The sequence below is a fragment of the Tachypleus tridentatus genome, chromosome 1 (genome assembly GCF_004210375.1).
Source record: "Tachypleus tridentatus isolate NWPU-2018 chromosome 1, ASM421037v1, whole genome shotgun sequence".
Lineage (NCBI taxonomy): Eukaryota > Metazoa > Arthropoda > Merostomata > Xiphosura > Limulidae > Tachypleus > Tachypleus tridentatus.
In genome coordinates, this window is record NC_134825.1 from 46,890,173 (window position 1) to 46,913,745 (window position 23,573).

Consider the following 23,573-nt stretch of genomic DNA (forward strand, 5'->3'; position numbering starts at 1 on the left):
AGTAGCTAGATTAGACCTGAGTAGCGAGCTGAGAAGGTTGTTAACAAACACGTGCTTTTACATACTTAAGACGCTGCTTCCTTTTTATTTAATTTGCATATACATCTTTCACACGTATCTAAATATCTTAAGTTATTTAATTTATTTCCAATAAGACATGTATTCCTACTTCTACCTACTTCTATTGAAAAAAGATATTTTACAACCAAGTTGAAATTAACATTTTAAAGTTTTCTTCAATTTAATGTAAATAAATAAAAACTGACTGTTCGCAAAGGATTTCAAATGAGAATCTCAAAAGCAAAAGTTTAGACAACATTAGCTTCCATACAAAACTGATATCGGTATATAAGTATCTAACGGCATACAATTTTCTCAACAATTCACGCGATAGACACTTTTGGCAGCTTGCCAAATGAGAACAAATGACTACTGTTGAATATAATATTGTGTAGAGCCGTTGTTTTCATTTTACTGCAGTTTGATACTGAGAATAATAACAAAAGAACAAAAAAACTAGATTACTGAGTCGAATTAAGAGATTAATATTACCAGAACACAGATTCGAGACAGAAAAGTTACGACCCAAGAAGAAATTATTTCAAATACTGTGTAAGATAATTATTATTTTTTAGGTAATTGAAATTAGGTATACAGAAATTTTTAAATTGAAAAGTTACGAGTTCCTATAATATTTTTAAAAACGATATTCATTCATTATAACACTAAATGTTAAAATACCGTCTTTCAAATCTTGCCCATGTATAAATAACATTTATTAAATTAGAAAAAGAAAGCCTTGTGATCATTGTTTTCTTTACCAAATGAAATGACAGCTACAGCTATCTGATTAAACGGACCATATACAGAAAACAAAATGTAATATATGTTAGGAAGTATAATTGTTTATAACACATGTAATAAATCAAATTAATTGTATGTTTATTTCTGACACTTAACAATACATAACATATAAAGATGAAGCTACTGCTATTAAAAATTCAGTTACTATAGAAACCATTCCTCTTCTATCATTTCCTATTTCCCCGTGGTGCTTATTACACATGATTATAGGTAATTCATCTACAAGTCAACCCGAAACTTTTCTAGTATGAATACAAGTAGACATCGTTAATTAATAATCTTCACAGCATCCATCATGCATCCTACATTATTAGTTTTATTTGAAGCAAATTAACCATCATTATTGATGACTCTTAATCAATCGTATTTCATTTCCTCCAAGATGAATGAAGTTACTAATTTTTCATGTGAACCTTAAATTTAATTCATCTTTATCATCTAAAGCTTGATTATTTGATCCGATCACATTTAGGTTCACAAAATTGTTATTTCAATCGTTTGAATCACAATTAGATTAATGCAAACCACTATTTTACTCATTTCAACTAGTCACATTTACTATGATTCAGACATATCTAAATTACCATTTCCCTGCTTGAACTAAATAAATTTAGGCTTATCACACTTACTATTTCACTTGCTTGAGGTAATCAAATTTAAATTCATGTAAATTACTATTTAAACTATTCAGATTTAGATTTATATAGCTGACCACCAACAGATTTTTCAAAACAACCTAATTGCTTAAATCAGTGACAGAAATAGTATATTCAACATCCTTATTTAAAATAATTATTTTTACAATATTTATAAGGTTTTATTTCGCTTTATTCCACCATATAGTAAACTAAATTAACATAGGCTTATGATTAATGCTGTGTAATAATGTTAGTTTAAAAAGAAAAGAAATCTTTAACATATGTATACGATTATCTTTACGGTTCACGTCGATTCACTACAACACTAAATTCTGAGGTTAACCATTCTTCAATTTAATTATATCACAAACAACCACACGTACTTACATGCTTAAGGAGACTGACAATGTTTTCTGTCGGAACGTCTACAATAAGATTCTTTACACCTGCTTTTCCTATTTCTTTCAATAGTTTTCGGTACTCCTGGCCTGGCACAAGCTGTTTGACAAGTACGTTTTGCTTTATTTCTCGCATTAGGGGATCTTTAAGTAATTCTTCAAGGCGTATTAGTGCTATAGTATAAGAAACGGAAATCTTATGTGTTATGAAAGATGTCGAGAAAGGATTTGCTACGTTAACATTAATAAAGAGTATCACGTGCAAAGCCTCAGTAAAAATTCAAATACCCATGATGCAATCTGCAGCTCTTCTCATAGTGACATCTAAAAAAATTATAATAAAGCATTCTGAATGCTTAAAATAAAAATATGAAAATATTCATTCACTGGTAATGAATACAAAGTATGTTTTTGATATTTTTGGTGGTATAGCATATCATGCCATCATAATACATGATTCATCTTGAGGAAAGTGACAGTTGACTCAAAACTTACTTTGCAATTAGAAAGTTTAATTCTTTATAAATGAAGAAAGGTGGTAAGGCTACTGAAGTTTCAACTTTCCTATCTCACATACAGTGTGTCAAAAGTCAAGCTTTACTTCTTTAAAAATCATCTACTAATTATCAAGTAATGTTCATTCCAGTTGACTTTTGTATCTAGCAGTAAGTCATTCCTTTTTTTTTCTTTAACCGGAAATTCCATTTTGGGCAAATTAAACTATTCAGCAGTAAACAACTAAAACTCACTAAACTACTGACTTTACACTGGGATGAAAGATGTGCCTTAATTTTTTGCAAAAGTTTTTTTCTTTTGTCATGAGCAGGTACAGCCATCTGATGACCATTAAATCAAATGACCTTCAGAAAGAGCTAGTTGTGAGGGGCTATAGAGGGATGACATAGTTATTAAACTAAGAAAAAACATATGGTTAGAAGTGTCTAATATCACAAGACAACTAAGTCTATTTCTGTTTTTCTATTCTGATTCATCTTATTTATTTTGTCATAAGTTTGTTTAGCTGACCGATACTTTATACACACAATAGGCTAAGTGGTATAGTGGTCCGTATTTAGAGCTGTGGACAAAAGAAAGGGCAACCAACTGGCATCATTCGTTGCATGAAGTGCCTACTCTTAACTTCATAGCGAGGCTGATTGTCACTCTCATAAAACACCCACAACTGAAACGGCAAAAGGCATTTGATGGTATCACGTTCTCGAACCCAAGACTCTCGGATCCCCAGTCCGATATATTAACCAAGTCACGCTTTATTTTTTCATTGGAAGATATTTTATTTGCAGTTAACAAATCTTATTCTGTTTTAAAGTCGAAACACTTTAAGCGGTTTAGTTATCTTTCACAACGGTTCATTTAAAAGTAGTTACTCTATTATTATTATTTGTTCATGTGAATGACTGGGATACATATTTTTGATACATTAATATAGCTTCAATATAAAATATTTGTTAAATCGTATTTTTATACATAATTATTTCTAAAAATAAAATCAGAGGGACAAACTAATTAAGTATATTCATACAAATACAGAGAGTTTATATGTCATACTAAATCGATTTTGGAGCTCCACAATGTTATTACACTCCATACTACCGTGTCAAGCATTGTTTAATCTGACGTTCGTGCATCTTGACAATGGAATGGTCCCCCGCTAGTACAGCAGTAAGTCTACGGATTTACAACGCTAAAATCAGGGGTTCGGTTCCTCTTGGTGGACTCAGCAGATAGCTTGATGTGGCTTTGCCATACGAAAACACAAACACACATCTTAACAATGGTCTTAAACGTAGTTCTCATAGAAAAAGACTCCGTCGTAAAGCTGTCATGTCTCAAACACGTCATTCTTCCCTGCTTATTTTCAGTTATCTACAGTCTTGGCCAAAATATTTGCATACTGTACTATACTGATGTTATTGTCTACATTGAGTAAATGCCTGATTAGTAACAGAGAAGGTAGCGTATCATTAGACAAACATGTTACGAGTTGTTATTTTGTATTAGTTGTTTTGAGCAGTTTTTATTCAAAATATACATGTACACTTGTTTTGTATAAAACGGTTTTCTTTTGGTATAATGTTTTCCGAAACAGGTCAATGCTTTGTTTAAAAAATTCTCTGTACTTGATTTAGAGCCATGTCTCATCAGGCGCCAGAAGTTATAGGGCGTCAAATTATTCCACAGTTCAGAAATAGTGTGAAGCAAACGGACATTGACAGAACAGTATGGTGTGGTTATGTTTATTTTGAATTTCGCGCAAAGCTACACAAGAGCTATCTGCGCTAGCCGTCCCTAATTTAGTAGTGCAAGACTAGAGGGAAGGCAGATAATCATCACCACTCATCGCCCACTCTTGGGATACCCTTTTACCAATAAATAGTGGGGTTAACTGTAACATTATAACGCCTCCACAGGTGAAAGGGCAAACATGTTTGGTGTGAGAAGGAATCAAACCCGCGACCTTCGGATTACAAGTTGAACGCCTTAACACACTTGGCCATGCCGGACCTGAACAATAGGGTACCCCAAGTGTACTGTATCCTGAACGTCATTGGACTACAGCAGATGTTGTTCCAAGAAAGTCTGCTGGTAGCCACCAAAAAATTACTTCCCGTGTTTCAATTAGGCTAACGTATTTAGGTCAAAAGAAGTCTTACAACACCTTTCGACAATGTAGGTGTGTTGGGTAATTTAGCAGTAGAAATTTAGTTAAGTCAGTGAAATTCCTGTACGATGTTGCTATCTCAAAAATACATTTTTGAAGAGGCTGTGTTACGCATAGTTTCATTGTTGTAGATGGTTTCTATTTTCATCGACAATTTACCGTTAGAAAAGAAATGTCCTTGACGAGAGTTATTTTATTTGAGATCACTTGATAGGGTCTCAGGGTCTGAGCAGATTCATTCCAGGATATAAAGAAGAACAGTGAACAGGAGACTAACCAAACAATGTTATTTTACTATCTCTAAACCGATATTAACCATAATTCACCATATTATTTGGGTAAGACAACATGCCAACTTACAATTAAGGCATGACGACAAGTAATATTTTCAAATGAGTTGTGAGGTTTGTTAAAAATGATGGTAGGATTCGTTTTCGTCATTTACCTGGAAAACAGACGAGGGGAGACTGTCTTTCCTTAGGGAACACACCAGAGGTAGTGCTGTATATGTTTCAGCAACTATTCATCATGATGGAGAATTAATTTTCATATCATCTGAGGAACATTCAGTGACGTTTCCTACAGGCATCACATGGAGATGATAGTTGCCATATGCTATAGCAAGGTTTGTCAATAACTTTGTGTTCAGTGATAACAGTGTCACTGTCCACAGTGTGCATATGCCTAGGATTATCTCGACAAGCAGGACGTTACCAGACTGGCATGGCCAACAAAGTCTCTAGATTGTAATGTTACTGAGAAATCTTGGGCAGAACTAAAGTGAAAAATGTTAACAACGAACCTAAACCAACGCCTCCTAATGCCATGTTGGGATTAAATCAAGATAGATTATATTAATAACCTAACAGACAAAACACGATGCCCGATTATATTTTGACATTATGTATGTTCAGGTAAGGTTTTATTGTGTTAGGTGAAGTGCGGAATTACACATTATTTTTATAGGTGTCTGATATGGCCCGGCATGCCCAAGCGTATTAAGGCGTGCGACTCGTAATCTGAGGGTCGCGGATTCGCATCCCCGTCGCACTAAATATTCTCGCTCTTTCAACCGTGAGGGCGTTATAATGTGACGGTCAATCCCACTTTTCGTTGGTAAAAGAGTAGCCCAAGAGTTGGCGGTGGGTGGTGATGACTAGTTGCCTTTCCTCTAGTCTTACACTGCTAAATTATGGACGACTAGCACAGATAGCCCTCGAGAACCTTTGTGCGAAATTTAAAAATAAACAGGTGTCTGATAATTTTTTTTTTTTGCGGTTCTAATAAATTCTTTAAGATATCCATAGAATCTGTCTATACACATTACATATATAAATGTTTAATGTAGCATGTATTTATCAGCTTCTCTGTGCTAAATGTACTTTCATTCCATCTTATAAAGATTATAATTGTTACAAAATACACAAACATTTTGGTCAAGCCTGGATATACTGTATGGGAATTACGATTTCCCAGCATCCTGATCGTACAGAAATCCATACACGGTGAGTTCCAGCAACTTCATTAGTTTGTCTTTTTAAGGAATAGCAAGAATACCTATTTTGATTCACCAGCCTGAGGAGTATGCAACAGTTAAATAGATATGTTGTGGTAACCTTATATAGTTGAACCGACATCTTATTGGCTCGTTTATATACAAAGTCTGTAGTTCTTTGTGGTACAAAGAGAACAGAACGTTGGTTCGATAGCAAGTAAAGTTCTTGGTCTTAAATACACTTTCTCTCATGATTCCTAACTTCCATATCTAGCAATGATTATGAATTCCTCGACAAATTTTGTGAAAGGCCATGTAATACTTTGGAATTTTTGTCCATTCATTTATTGACATAAAGTAGCACAATGCCTGTTACAGTGTACCTAGGTATACTACACTTTCATGAATGTCACCAAGTATTGCAATATTTCCCCGGTGTGAAGTAACTTTCATACAATTCTATACAGGGTGTCTCAAAATGAATATACCAGAAAAGAAAGTTGAATAACATTTGTATTATTTGGGGGAGCAACAAAATGTTTGTGAAGACTTGTAAACTTCATGTTATTTAATTGTTAAACTTCTACATATATTTCATCATAGGCTATAATCAATTTAATTCTGTGTTGAAATTTTGAGAACACATTTCCCAATACAGCTGAAGGAATGTAAAATACAGCATAAGAGCAACACGGATACGAAACTTCGGTTTCTCATGATTTGTGATGGTAATATTTTGTTTTCAAATATCTCCAAAATAAAAATACAAATGGATGAACTTGGGAAACTCTTAAGTAGTTGTAATTTTACTCAAGAACAGGACCAGTTCTGAAATTTGCAATAAAACACGTTCATAAATAATAATTATAAATAATGTAACTAGTAACAATAATATGGACCGACATGGCCAGGTGGGTTAAGGCGTTCGACTCGTAATCTGATGGTCACGGGTTCGAATCCCGGTCGCACCAAACATGCTCGCCCTTTCAGCCGTGGGGGCGTTATAATGTAACGGTCAATCTCACTATTCGTTGGTAAAAGAATAGACCAAGAGTTGGCGGTGGGTGGTGATAACTAGCTGCCTCCCTCTAGTCTTACACTGCTAAATTAGGGACGGCTAGCGCAGATAGCCCTCGTGTGACTTTGTGCGAAATTAAAAAAGACAAACAAAAAGTAACAATAATCATCAATATCAATAAAAGTTAGACGTCTTCAAAAGATATTTTGTTCTGAATGTTATTGTTAATAATAAAAAATGTATTCAACTTTCCTCTTGGTATATTTATTTTGGGACGCCCTGTATAGTTGCCCTTTCTTTCCTGGATTTGCTGTGGGAGAAACTTATATTCACATTATTTGTACCAGTGTTACAAATGTAGATTGTTTTTCAAGATGTTACGTAATATTGCCTTAATCACCTGGACGACTTTTGACACTGACTTCTGTGTTCATGAATTCTCACCTGTTACAATGTGTCGCACTAAGCTTGTCTCAACTGGACCATGACTTCCTGTAGATCTCTTTCTAGACTCTCGTGGTGCGTCCACTTCCTTTATATTCATATCTCAGTTTCGTTAATTGTAATGGATATCCTTATTTTGGAAGCACATAGCCTGAACATATCTTTATGAATATTTTGTGCGATCAATTTTTGGTGACAACAGACTATCTACCTAACTTAAAACAATGTCAAAACATAATTTTGATACATACCTTTCAATTGCGACTTGATATTGGTGTGTTTGTCACGTGACTCACTGATCTGCTTATTCAGAACCGTTTTAAAGTAGCATACTTAATTCCCTGTATATTAATGTTGTTGTTGTTGTTGTTTTGAATTAAGCACAAATTAATCCAAATATAAATCCAACTACATAAAGTTCATTTTCTCAGTTAATATACATAAACACTCGTAAAAAGTGTACGAATTCTTGTACACTTATTTTGTAGTTTCGTTTATAGTTATAAAACTGTTGTTAAAATTTTATTCCCTATCTTATTAATCTGTGATTTAACTTGTAATTCAAATTCCTGAGCTATGAGGTAACGTAGCTAATCAACAGTAACCAATAACCAAATTAGGTATATTTTAGAGAATCTATTAAACAAAATTAAACACTTGGAGAAAGAACTATATCCTTAACCTGACTGTTTTTTTTAATATTGGGGTTAACTACATTGAACATAAACAACTTAGAATGATGGTGATAAGCAACCCATAAAACAATAATTTCTAACAAAACCCTAAAGACATTCTTCATAGATTTTTTTTGCAAACACATACTCTGTATAATGCTTTTCCATATTAGTTATTGGTTAATGAAATATATTTACGTTTAAGAGGAACTTGAGAGAAAATTTCAAACCAACACCGTTTGTTTAACCGAGTTATTTGCAAATGCTAGATAAGAGTTGTTCTTTTTTAACGAAAAACAACAGTGTACTATATGCGCTCGTGAGATAAGATAGTTTAAAGCTAAGAACAGTTGTTCAATCCAACGTTTTGTAAGTGTTGGATAGCAACACGCTGGTGTTTTTTTAGTGCAAAGCTATTTAATGGACTATCTGTGTATGTGAGATATTTAGCGCAAAGGTATTATATAATTGGCTATCTGCACTAGTGAGATAAGAAAGATAGTTAAAAAGCCAATTAATATAAAGACCAAATTATAGAATATATAAATATATAATTTTTACGTTGCAAGTATATTATATATTACTGTATAAATTAACCATTTTGCAATTTGTGCATTTTGAAAAAAATAATTTCCTTTTTTTTTCAAAGATTTTTTTTACTGATATTTTTGTAAAGTCGTAGTTGAAGGTAACCTTTGACTTTTGTTATTGCTTGAGCATGTTTCCGAACGCAATGATTTTACACGAGTAAGTCTTTTCTAAAAACAATAAACTTAGAAATAGTTTAGATTATATGATACATCCTCGAAAAGTGTATGTATTGTAACAAAGTGTAAACTTTTTTGAAGACGACATAGTGTGATAATCCAAACAAAGAAATAGTCAAAGGAAAACAGCTGGCTTATCCAAGTTCGTTTAGTTATTAAAAACACTTTCAACTGTCATGTTGTATAATAAAAATAAGTGAAGAAATTAATATATTTTTCAATTACTTTAAGGGTGGATTTTAAGAAAGATCTAAGTGACGGACATAAGCAACACAAATAACTGTATACAGGAGCAAAACTAATTTAGAAAACATCATTAATCGACGAAAACTTAAAAAGTGTAAACGTTTAAAACTGATGCCGTAACGTTTTCCTAAATTAACTTATCAATAAACCAGACGATAACAATTCGCTTGGACAATCCCACAACAAATACTCTCAAATAAATAATACAAAATATTTTTATATTGGTTTCATCACATATTAACTCAATAAATGAGCAAAAAACACATGAAACAACACAACCGTTCGCTCAGTTACAGGATTAATCACGTTGGCAAATTAACTTATTAGAACACTTCAACAGAAAAATCAAGTTCGAACAGTTGAGTTGAAGTTTTTATATAATTCTCATTTAGAGTTATATTGAATCTTGGTATTGCTGACCACTACAATGAATATTTAATACACATTACTACAATAAATAAAGCCATGCGTTCTAAAGTTGGATACTTTTGTTGCGTGTAGAAAATATTTTCTATAACCTTATGCTTTTTATCGCATAGTGCCATTCGTAATATTCTCCCTACTTTTTAACAGAATAATTAGTACTAAATAATAAATTACTTAACTACTAAAAGAAGAGGAGGGGATGTGTTTAGAGAAAATTACTATTGTTCCCTTTCCCATGGAAAAGGAAGAAGGTAGGCAGTAAATAGAATATATATATATATGTTTACCTTCATTTTCTTCATAAATGATCGCAAAGTTTTTCCATTCTTTACTCTTGATAAGATCGCGATACGCTTCACTAAGACTGTTAGCAAAGGGAAATAAGTTAACAGTGTGATTATCCGGTCGAATTCTGAAGTCCCAGCGTGTTTCTATGTGCGGCACGTTTAGTACGCCGCACGTGGACTGTAGAGTTGCACTTGGCTCAATAGACTGTGGTCCAAAGATGGCGGCTACTCCTTGGTCTAGGAGGTCACAAGCTGTAGGATCAAGGAAAATTTTACTTTATGTATTCTTACACAAACAGTATGTAAATCTATAGCTTTAGTTTACTGGTTGAGAAAAGTTAAGATTGTAAGTTAAAGAAATAATTTAAATCATGTGTTTGTTACTTCATAAATAAGTAAAATAACATCTATAACATGTAAAATTGCCATTGAAGATACCATTTTAAATATATAGATTTACTGCAGTATAATAAAATAATAATTTAAATAACTTTTATTGCCTTATAAAGATGTAAAAATTAATTACAAAGAATCTGTTAAAAAGATAGTTTTACGTTTTCATGTTTTTGTCGCAGGGTAAAGTATTTAACATGGATTTCCTGAAATAAAGTTTGAGAGAAGAAATTTCTGGGACTTGATGTAGTTACTTTAACAGCTGTAAACAGTGAGAAATGTCCCTTACAACAGTAAAAGTTCTTTTCAATTGGAAAAAAATAAAGCTGGAGAACTGGAGTAATACACATGTTTAGAAATTTAATAAAACGTATAATTATACGTTCACAAATCCAAAACTGACTTGTTATAAATAGATGTAGATTTATGCTTCTGCAAAAACTGTCATCTGGAACTAATGGTTAAATTCATGCTGCATTTTACAAAAGAAGGTAAAAATCTCTTTGCAGAAGCATGAGGTTTAGGGAAGTATTAGTTGAGAAAATCTCTAGTATTTTAGAGAACCGGTTGAACTTAATTATGAAGATAAAATCCTATTTGGACACTATAAAATACTCTATAAAATTAAATTAAGTTAGGTAAAAGAGACGTTAAACATTACTCATTGTTATTTTCCGTTAAACACAACACATGATTTGCTAATCAAATAAGTGTCTATTCCCCGCAAACTGTTAATACAAAAGATTTGTTTGGACAAGTTTGATTTTGTTAGTCTTAGGTAATTTAAGAGGGAGTGTGAAACGTATCACAGTATCTATAATTGAATTGTAATATGTGGATATCAGCTTTCAAGGCCACGATTCGGTACAGCAGAGGCACAAAACCTATTTGAGTTACATCAGGCGATTGAACAGGTGTGTGGTCGAACGTGATTCTGTGTTTTCAGTTTCTCCATCTATCTTTCTAATGAAAACTACTGTTAATTTCCGGTGCGACTGGAAATGCGTGAACTTTTGGCTTGTGAACTTTTTTTCAACTTTAAAAATTTATTATCTTGTTAATGGTATCAGAATAAATGACTAAGACTCAATTTTTAGGTTACAACTTGCCATTTTCCCAGGTTGTACCATAGTTTTGGAGCCCTTTCTGTCCTAAGACTCTGCTCTGCGAATATTTTTCCTAGCAAGGGATGTTGCTTATAATTTCTGCCATAAATATTACGCTGTCGGATGATCGTAAATTTGCTGCGAACAAAACTTAATTAGTTAATAACAACAATTTGTATATGTTAGTATATGGTGGCATAAGTAGTAAACCTCGTGTTTTACTGCTCAAAGAATGCCGCCTCACGCTGATTGGCTGCTTCAAGGGAAGATGTTGGAGAGAGAGAGAGATTTCATTAAAAAAAAAAAAGTCATAATTTCAAAAGTTGCAATAAAGAGGAGGGCTCGTTGTCAGGGGCGCGATATTAGGGCGTCAAGATAGGTGGCCATTATGTAATACTTCACCAGAGGACACAAATAAACTTATGGAGAGATGAAATTATAGTTCCATATTAAGTAAGCGACTACAATGACTGATTACATAATTGTATCACAAAGTACATAACGTGTTTCTAGATTGCCATGACATGAGACCATGACTCACACAATACCTCTCATTATGTCGATAATTAATCATTATTTATTTAAATCATTTCTAAAAAGGATACTTCAGACTAATTCATTAAATTATTCAGGCCCAGCATGGCGAAGCGTGTTAAGGCGTGCAACTCGTAATCTGAGGGTCGCGGGTTCGCATCCCCATCGCACCAAACATGCTCGCCCTTTCAGCCGTGGGGCGTTATAACGTGACGGTCAATCTCACTATTCGTTGGTAAAAGAGTAGCCCAAGAGTTGGCGGTGGGTGGTGATGACTAGCTGCCTTCCCTCTAGTCTTACACTACTAAATTAAGGACGGCTAGCACAGATAGCCCTCGAGTAGCTTTGTGCGAAATTCCAAAACAAACAAACAATTAAATTATTTATAATTAAATCATTCCAAGAAGGACGCTTAATATCAATTAACTGGTTAATCCTAAAAATAAGAATGAATGCTAATTTACTAGTTCATTAATTATTAATTAAATAATTATACCACAAAGTAGAAACATGTTTCTAGGCAGCCATGACTTATACAATATATGTCTCAAGAAGAATAAAATTAATCAATAATTCGATAGTTTATTAAATCATTCATAATTAAATCATCATAAAAAGTACATTGTAAAAATTCATTATTTAATTACTTCGTTCTAAGAATGATGCTAACACTAACTGGTTTATAATTAAATCATTATAAGAAGAGTTATATTTAATTCATCCTAAAAATGACACAACATTGTTTCATTAGTCAATCAGATCGTCATAATGAAAGACACTTAACGTGAATACATCCGTTAACTTAAACTTCCTGTCCTAAAATAATGATGTCTCAATTAAAACTTACTATTTTAATTATTAACCAGGCGTTTAAAGATTGTCAGTGATATAATAAGTTGTCAAAATCATTATTTAATGTGAAATGTTTGAATGAGATTACAACTCACTGAGAAAATCAGTCTAAAAAGAACAAAATATTTGACGATGCTACATAATTAGTCCAAGGAAAACGTGATTAAAGTTTTGATAATAATTCAGTGTTTATAACAAAAACATCGATTACTATAATAATAAACTTTAATAAACATTCACTTTATACTTATGGTAAAATATAACGCATACTTTTTTTCATGTTTTATAAATCTAGTTTGTTTACAACCGAAATAAGTTGTAACATCAATTGTACTAAGTTTCGATCTGAAACTCGCATATTTGTCGTTTAAACACAAAATAAAAAGATAGACACACAGTCCTAACTTTTTGAAGGTGTAATTATTTATGCATATAAAGAAATATCAGTACCATCTGTCTTAGAATTTGGACAATTTTTATCTGACATTGAAAGCATGGAATACATAACTTCTTTCAATGTTTCACAAATCATACATATTATTTGAATGACACAGTTATTATAATGTAACCACTATTCGTCCTACCACTAAGTACAATAAATGAGTAATTTACTTAGTGTACTATTATTTAACATATCGCAACTTTCAGACTGTCTAAAACTCTATGTATGTACATTGTATGTTAATTACTAATATTTAAAAGTAAATTATATAATTTTTAAACATATCATATCACTGAAAATCTAGAGACACGTGGTTAATAATTAGAATAGTAAGTTTTAATTAAGACATCATTCTTTCAGGACAGGAAGTTTAATTTAATAATTAATTAGCATTAAGTGTCGTTTTATGACGACTTAATTAACTAATGAATTAGTGTAAGTGTCCTTTACGGGACGAATTAATTATATATGAATTAATGAATAAACATAAACATTCTTTTTTGGAATGATTTAAGTAATTAATGATTGATTATTCACATGATAAAACATGTATTGTATGAGTCATGATTGCCTTTATAATGACCTAGAAACACGTTTTCTGCTTTGTGGGATTATTATGTAATCATCCATTATAGTCGCCTATCCTCTTTCCCCTACCCTGAGGCAGCCAATCAGCGTGAGGCGGCATTCTTTAAGTAGTAAGATGCAGAGCTTACTAGTGGTGTATCTACATCGGTGCTATATGTTTAGCACCTAAGTATCTACTTCATTGAATGCGAATTTTAACCATTATATATACAATGCATCAAGATAAAATCGTAGCATCGTTTAAAAAGACCCATAACTCCAAAGTGAAAATAAGTAAATTCAGCAGCATTTGCGAACAATGTAATTAGACAGAAGTGAAAAATTGGAAAAAAAATCAATTTATATTGGATTTAATATAAAATATTATTATTTGGACGAAAATCATCAAATGGTTTCAAAATATTAAAAAAAATGCAACTACATCAATTTTTCAACTCAACAGATCGGCACGTCATGTGTCAATCTTAAAAAAATCTAGTTGAATGCTCATATATAGCAGTATGTAGTGACACTAAAAGCACTTTATCTTTTAGACTGTGTTGTTACAGCTGCAGTTAAAGCATCTGTAGATGTCAGTTACGTGGCTCTCGGTCCTGAACAAGTAGTTCGAAAAATATTCTCACAACTTTTAGATTTTGTATTAGCTTTGTGAGAAGCTGTCGACTGACTAATCTTAGCTTTTAACATTGACAATGTTATCAGTCTTCATACTTTGTTTTCAAGAATATTCTCTTAGCCGCGTGTTGAAATATGTGATTTTTATTTTCTATTCGTTATAAAACGTTAGATTAATTACTTACTTGAAAATGCCGAATACATAGATCTAACATTAATTCCTCGACTTAGCAGGACGAGAACGTTTTCCACAGTTTGCGAGTTCACCAGTAAAAGGTAGTTAAACCGTTTTAATCGCGCAGCGTTAATGAAATATTTTAAAGTGTGAAAACTAAAATCACAATATGAGTCAAACGTACCTTTTAAAGTTTAAGTTAAACATTCTTAGTTAATTTTAATGCATGTTTCTTGTATATTCAAAATATTAGGACTAAAAAGAAAAGCTCACTTGAAGTGCTAATTTAAAGAAATGAGCCTGCACGATAAAACTAGTAATATATTTTCAAATAAATTAGAAATGTGGTAGAAGAAAACAGACATTTAAACCAGCTTTGTCTCCAAGGGTTAAAACCATTAATTGGATTAATATTATATACAATATATTAATTGAATAATTAAAATTGCTCATAAGTTAAACAAAGGATCAGAAGTGAATTTATAGCTATTTTTGTATTCGGTGTTGTAAATAATGACGTAATTCGTTACGTATTTGATTAAGTCGTATGCATTATATATATATATGTATATATATATATTGTAGTATTGATTTATACTATATAAGGAGGCACCATTAACATTAGCAAAAAGGTACGTGGGGTTATATTAGGAAGGTTTACACACACAATTTTTAGCCAATTTTATAAATTATCGATTTTTGGACGATTTATAGCTATGAAGAAATGATCGAAACATTTCAATAAACGTTTATAATAAATAGCTAACAATTATCATACGAATGTCTTGCAGCGTGAAGATTTTTGAGTTTATGTTTTATTTTGACGTGGATGTACATGTTTAGCTTGTACATAAGTACAATAGGAGTACATATGCGTTTTACAATATATTTTCAAAAGTATTTCAAACACTATTATAGACGAATTGTAGAACTGCATTTTTCATTTCTGTAATACTCTGTGTTTTTGTGTTGGTAATTTTTTATTTCTTTTTTAGGCTTGGGAGGACAAAATTCTAACAGCTTTGTTGTTTTATGTTCACAGAGAAAAAAACTATAAAAGTGGGAGGCAGTTACAACCCATACCTACACCATCAATGTGATCATACATATATATCTACACATAAACGATGACCAAGATTTTTAAACAGAAGAGAAAATCGTTATTGATAGAACTATAAAACATATTTTATGTACAGTTATTTCTTTCTTAACACAGAAATATATTTTACATAGCTCTAAGACACATAATGTACTTTTAAGAGAACATCTTTTTCTTTCTTCAATTGAAAATGTAGTAACTTTCTAGTTTATTACAATGTTTTTTTTTAACAATAGTTACACATAGGTAGTGTGCTCTCTGTCCATTGTGAATAATCAAATTTGGGACTTCAGTGTGATAAGTCCGGAAATTTTCCCGTTCATCCACAAGGGATCTATATTTTATTGTAAAAATAAGTAGACACATCACAAATATATTTAATATTTTTTCCTCTAGTTTGTCCGGTTGTTTGTTTTTAAGTGCAAAGTTACACAATAAACTATCTGTGCTATGCCTACCCCGGGTATCGAAAACAGGTGTTCAGCGTTATAAGCCTTTAGACTTACCGCTAAGCCACTGGTTCCCAATCCAGTAAGCGGTGTTTAGTATAGATGCACGAAGCCATTTTTAAAGAAAGTGAAGCTGGATATAAATACATATTTAATAATATATTTACTATTTATGAATCTTGGGAAAAGAAATCAACAGGACGGATCATAAGTTACTGAGTTTATGAAGATAAATACTAAAACTTGCATAAAACGCCGACTAATGAACGCTTTATAAATGAAGAAAAGTCAAGATATATTTTTTCTTGTATTGATTATAAACGTATTCAAAAAGAGAAAGCAAAAACAAAATACTCGATTAGTTATTAAAAGTGATGATGTTAGAGACAACTGAAAGAAATGGACAATCAGTTGTTTGAGCTGATGATAAACTATACACCACTGGTTTTATTCGAGGACACGTTTTTGTAGTTTTGAATAAATGTTCTCTTTGTTAAAATTGTAAATCTTTACGAACTAATATTTACAGCCATTTGTATAACTACCTACATTTTTGTATTTCACATTTAGAAGTCGTATTCTATATTGTAAGCCTTTACACTGCTAACAGTCCGTAACAGTTTTGTAAAGATTTTCTGGAGTGAAACAGATCGGAAACCACTGTCACATAATATCATAGTTTGAGCCAACAAGCTACGTTATTTTATAAATGGACATAATTATAATTTCATTTTATTTTCGATTATGGAATTTACTAATTTGTTTAAAGTCTACCCTACGATTGAAACTTTATACCTTATTTTGTTTAAAAACTCTCGCTGAGGTGTCTTAAAATATTTATTTTTATTCAGTTATAGCAAGAATTAAACTCCAGAAAAGTAATTACATGTACTCCTTTTAACCGATTTAAGTTTAATTGTCTCTGAGACTGCACACACCTTTGCGGGACGCCTGGAAGCTGTCTTTGTATTCGAGTTGCTGGACGTTAGCAGAAAGCCGAGAGTTGGGTAGTAAAGAATTGTCTGAGTTTATTCGGTCTATGGCGTAACGAAATGCTGACTGCAATACTTCGTTCCCAGATTCAAAAAGACCTCCTAATTAAAGAAGTAAAAAGAAAATCATAAAAAATGCAAACAATGCTGTAGGGATGCTTAAAATACCAGGTTTTATTATTAATTTTCATTGTTTAAAACTTGATAAAAGGCTTCCAAAGGAAATATGAACATTATAAAAATAAAGAAGAATGGCGTAAGGATATTCAAAATACTAGCTATTCTTAACGAAACTCACAGAACGTATAAAATTAGTGATTTGGTGTTAGGAAGTCAACGAAGGATTTCTTGAAAAATAAGTTTATTTTAAATAAAACAGCTTCTTAATAAAATAATTTTTATCCATTTCATCAAGTAAATATATTTGTATTGCCTAATTTAATAAGCAACGCATTTTTTTAGCTTTCAGAAAAATATCATTAATATTCAAAACTAGCATCTGATTAATACTTTTTTCACTACGTATGTTTTACTAATTGTTCACTACTTTAGAAAACTGGTCAATATAAAATAGCGACATCCTAAGTTTTGCCACATTGGTTAAACAGGCATGTTTAGACGTTTTGTATTTAGTTATTTGAAACATTAAAATCAAGAAAACTTTTGAAGACAAAAGATAGATCTGAAATGACATTTTTACGCATGTTTGGTTTTGAATATGAAATGATTAAGGGCCCGACATGGCCAAGTGTGTTAAGGCGTTCGACTCGTAGTCCGAGGGTCTCGGGTTCGAATCTTGGTCGCACCAAATATTCTCGCTCTTTCAACCGTGGGGGCGTTATAAAGTGATGTTGAATCCCACTATCTATTCGTTGGTAAAACAGTAGCCCAAAAGTTGGCGGTTGGTGGTGATAACTAGTCGCCTTCTCTCTAGTCTTACACTGCTAAATTAGGGACGGCTAACGCAGATAGCTCTCAAGTAGTTTTGCGCGAAATTCAAAACAAACAAACGAAATGATTAAATTAATAGGAAGGTGATAAAGAAACGAGAAACAAACTGGTTTTCAGTTCTTTGTCATCTTTCGTAACTTTTAAAATGCATCTACTGTTGTCATGGTTAAGTCACTCGCATATGACGACATCAGACACGTCATCACTTTCAACCATAAAGAGTTTACTTTTCCTATACTTATGAAATTACGTTTATATCTGGATTTACATTTTATCATAAGACACAACACTCAAAACGCAATTGTGAATTAAATATCTTTTCGTATAGTTAAAAGTGAGCTCTCATTAAATTTGTACTTATTTTAAATTACATAAAATCCATAATATACAACTATAATGTGAGAGTTTATATAAATTTAGTTAATAGGTATACAGAATACCAAGTATAAAACAAGAATTTTTATATAATAATCAACTTATCACTATTACTACCATTTTTCATAGTTAACTAGCAATTTTGTTTACGCACTGGCTTGTGCTAAAAATGCACACAATTGTACCAGTTAACGTGAAGTTTAAAGCATCACGTTTGCACAAAACCATTCATGAATAATTCAACTTAGTTCTTGTATTTAGTTTTCAAGAAAGCATTGAAGTAGAAAACGTTATAAATAAGTAAATAATTACATACGAAATAGAGGTTTGTTTTTTTATACATTCTTAACCGCAACCAGGTCAATGACATCTCAGATGATTTTTTTCTCCTTTACTTTTCAAAAATGTTTTATTCATATTACAAGAATGATGTTGAATGCGTTATTTCTAATTTGAAGCTAAATAAAATAAATAAAAAAATAACAAATATTAATTTTAACAATATATTTATTATACAAATTGTTTTTTCATGTATTCAAAAAATAAAATATTTCTTATATTTTAAAACTCCATTTCTTTCTCGAGGATATTCTAAAACAAACTAAGAAAAGCTCTTATATTAATGTCTGTGCGTAGTACGTTAACCATTTTAAACCTTGTGAAAGGCTATTATTGTGTGACATTTAACAAAATAGATAAACAAGCAGAATACATTTAAAACCATCCACACAGACACATTTTTCAAGATGTTTGTTTGTTTTGAATTTTGCACAAAGCTACTCGAGGGCTATCTGCACTAGCCGTCCCTAATTTAGCAGGGTAAGACTAGAGGGAAGGCAACTAGTCATCACCACCCACCGAAAACTCTTGGACTACTCTTTTGCCAATGAATAGTGGGATTTACCGTAACATTATAACGCCCCCATGGCTGAAAGGGCGAGCATGTTTGGTGCGACTGGGATTCGAACCCGCGACTCTCGGATTACGAGTCGAACGCCTTAACATGCTTGGCCATGCCGGGCCCCATTCTTCAAGTTACCACTGTATCGTCACAATGTGTCATGCATATTCAGAATAAAATGCTAAAAACTGTATTTCTATAGGTTGATAACCCATAGTGTGTCTGTGTACTTAAATCCAACAAAGTTTATTAAAAATTGTAGCAAACTTGTACGGCATACAAGGATTGTATGTGGAATAGGTAAAACATTTAATGATTTCTCAAACAATCAAAAGCACTTAAATCTCTAATTTTCAAATAATTCTGTACAAGATTATCATACACTTTGAATATAATGACTTACCGTTTTCAGTAAGAATGATAGGAAGGGTAGGAAGATGTATTGTAATACTGAAAAACATACTTTACATTTTTGATATATAATTTATCTTCATTATACCTTGTTCTTAAAGATTATAAGTACATATATGTATATCTATTATAATTTTTTTCACAGATTTTAACAAGCGGAAAACGAAGACCCTTAGGTAGTTTATCTCCATAGGTATAAATATAGAGTGAAAATAATGTACATTCAACTTCATTTTGCTATCTTTTCATTGCTTTAAACAAAGCTTTGTTATTTTTGTATTATATTATAAAATATTGAGATATACTAAATATGTGAGCTACTAGCAGTTTATTATATTATACCTTTCGTACACAGAAAATTAGATTTCATATAACTGGAGTCATTTCCTCTTATTTAATCAAATTTGTACCCAATATTTAATTCTCAACCACACACATTGTACTTGTTTTTGTTCATTATTTAGTAGAAAACTTAAACAGCGTCAGCATTTGTACTTTGAACTGAAAATGATGTGTTTAAAAATAACACAGCACATATTTATCTGTAAAAAGACAAATATGAGTTCATGTTTGTCATTATATATATAGTCACTTTGTGTTGTGAATATTTGAAATGTGCTAGTATATCGCCTTTAGGTACTACACAAACATTACAACTGTTGCAGGTATTATAGAATGCTGTTGGTAGATGATATGAGTTTTATGACATTGTGCTCTAACTAGTCATTTGTGTGCTTCTGTCTCGGGTTTTCTTACTCTTGCTGTTCGTGATTGGTCACGAATCTTTTGATGAATTTGGAGGAGTCCCATGCATCTCATTTCTTAGGTGAATTTTTCTGTCACTAGTTAGTTAAGTTTAATTCTTTTTAGGAACAGGGTTCACATTTTACAAACTAAATTTTGGATTAGTATTAAGATATATAGAAAGGGGATTACTCGAGTTCGAAAGTATTTTAATATCAATATTTTGATCCAAATTTTGAATCATCATCAGTCTAACAGAATATCTGAAATAGGATTCAAACTTGCTAATAAAGTTACTGTAACGTAATATAATTTCTGTTTCTTCCAGGGTTTGAAGAATCACATTTAATGATTGAATATTTGTTCATTTATGGGCTTATTTGTTTGTAGTTAAGCACAAACTTACAAGAAGTTCTATCGGTACTCTGCCAACAACGGGTATCGAAACGCGGCTTCTAGTACTGGGAGTCTAGAGACATGCCGCTGTGCTATTGAAGGGAGGCTCATTTATGAGAGATGGAATCTTTGTGAAAGTAGTTCTCTATGAATATCATAGAAATATGAAAGAAAAAAATATCACATATAAAGTCGAAAGTCAGTGCTAAACGAATACTGCGTTGTGAAATTGTTTTTTATTGTACTTCATTTATATATTTATTTACACAATAGCTAAAGGAATTCCATTATAAATGGCCAAAATAGTTAATGAGCATTATTATATTTGTTTCTTCTGACAGGCCAGAAAACTCGTCAAAGATAATCATAAAGAACAGCAACAACAACAACAACAAAACACCCAACAGATACTCAAGGTTGTTTCTTTTTGTTTTTGTTCTTTAGCCGATATATTTTACGTGTTGTGTCTTTCTGATGTAAGGAAAAATCAAATGAAGGTATTAATTTTTTTTTATTTGTCACTTTCATATAATTCTCTGTGAAATTCATCTTTCTGGTTGTTAATTATCTTTATTTTTCAGAAATTAAGATACATGTGCTGTGATGCATGTTGACGTTTTAAGTTATTTTCAAAGGTTAAACAACTGCATCATGTGAGCTGTTAATATAAAATGTATTTGAAAATATTCCATTTTTTATTATGCTCATTTGGGAATGTCATTAAGCGTTTCAAGTTTTGGTTGTAAAGAATGGATATCTTAAGAAACTAAAATTAGATGAAAATATTCATTGGAGGTAATCTTGAACATCTATAATAAATAATAGCATGTCGTACACGTATGTAATATATTTAAAAGCTATTCTCACGTAACTCGTAAAGAACAAAAGGTATGATTTAATTGGTGCCAAGTTTCAACTCTATACTCCTTAACGATATTGTCTCAAAACAAGTGCAAACACATTGAGGAGGTTTACGGTTTCGTTCATAAAAGACTCATTAACATAATTGGCATCGATTGATGTTTCTAGAAGCATTTACAGATGCGGTCATAAGTCTCCCCGTTTCGTGGAAACAAAAATTCTGGGTTATTCGTAATTTTTAACCTGGCTTTCGGGGTACAATACTTTGCAGACAGTTTGATTTCAAACAAATTTAATGGCAAAACACTAGAGGTGAACTGCAGTAGGGTTCATTATATCCTCTATATGGTTAATCCGAGAAGTGCGAGACACACAAATATCCCGAAACGCAATGAAGTTGTAATTTTGTTTGTTTGAAATTTCGCACAAAGCTACACGAGGGCTATTTGTGCTAGCTGTCCCTAATTTATCAGTGTAAGACGAGATGAAAGGCAACTAGTCTTCCTCACCCCCCAACAACTCATGGGCTAGTCTTTTACCAGCGAATAGTGGGATTGACCTTCACATAAAGATTTCCCATGGCTAAAAGGGTGGTCATGTTTGGTGTGAAGGGGATTCGAACACGTGACCCTCAGATTTCATGTCAAATGCCTTAACCACCTGGCCATGCCGGGCCCGTAATTTTGTTAATGGAGAAATTTGTTGAAAACTGTGATTCGATAACAAACACATATATACCACTAACGTGTCTATACATACCTTAAGAAATATTAGTAAGTGATTAGTAATTAGACTTAGATAATCGTATAAGCTAACAAGTTACTTACCATGATAATAAGTAGTTTCCATCACTACTACCTTATCTTAAGTGCAATAAAAAGAACATTAATCTTCTATATATCACATTGCAATTACGGCATGTGGAACAAATAATTTACTTGCTATAGAACTTTATTGACAGAGCATCAGTTTGTCATTCACTACGAGACTTGTATTACAAGAAAAATGTAACAATGTTTCATCTACTGTTTGTTATCCACACTTCAATACTTTTATCAGGAGACAAATTCATATTTCATCAAATACTACATAGGTAGTATGAACTAGATGCAACTATTATGACTGTGTTTCTGTTGAAGAGAATGACGCACAAGATGCAAACAACCACATGTCGATGATAAGGATGATTTGGTCAAATGCTGCGGATGTCGTATAATGTACAGCTAATATTACTGACATCTCACTTGTTTGTTTTGCTCTCATGTGATGGTGGATGTGACTTCATCTGATGACGTGACCCAATATATATTATCGAATTTTTCAATAAGTATATGTATGATTTTATGTTTCAAAAGTAATTAGTCTGTAGTGTTCCACTCGATAATTACTGCTATCTTGGAAATTTTCAAGTGGTGAAGACATAACATGGTAAACTTACAATTTCATCCAATTCTGATAAGATCAGTTTTAGGTCTTTATTGACAGTGGTTCTTTGGTTTTAAGTTTTAAGCATGAGGTTATATTTTGAAAAACAAACAAACATTTTTATCATATTGTATTTAATTTTGCTCTAAACATTTGATACTTATAAATTTGAATCACAGAGTTTCGTAAATAAGCGCTATTAGCTCTATAATTGGGTATTACGTGCATACATTTATTATTGTGGCATGATGTTTTAAACAGCGTGTTTCAGTATTGTTAGTGAATTTAAGCTTAAAATACTTAGGTATTCGCACGAGAAGTTTT

General features: G+C 32.0%; 1 protein-coding gene across 2 annotated transcripts in view; it reads right to left on the reverse strand.

Annotated features, from left to right (window-relative positions):
* Nucleotides 1–23,573, reverse strand: part of LOC143247576 (glutamate receptor ionotropic, kainate 2-like) — a 158,256-nt gene that overhangs the window by 65,204 nt on the left and 69,479 nt on the right. For both annotated transcript variants that reach the window (XM_076495887.1, XM_076495878.1), the window contains exons 2-4: nt 17,132–17,287; nt 9,941–10,192; nt 1,890–2,074 (exon numbers count right to left, since the gene is read on the reverse strand). In XM_076495887.1, coding sequence (XP_076352002.1) covers nt 1,890–2,074; nt 9,941–10,192; nt 17,132–17,287 — 593 coding nt within the window. The remainder of the gene's footprint in view (nt 1–1,889; nt 2,075–9,940; nt 10,193–17,131; nt 17,288–23,573) is intronic.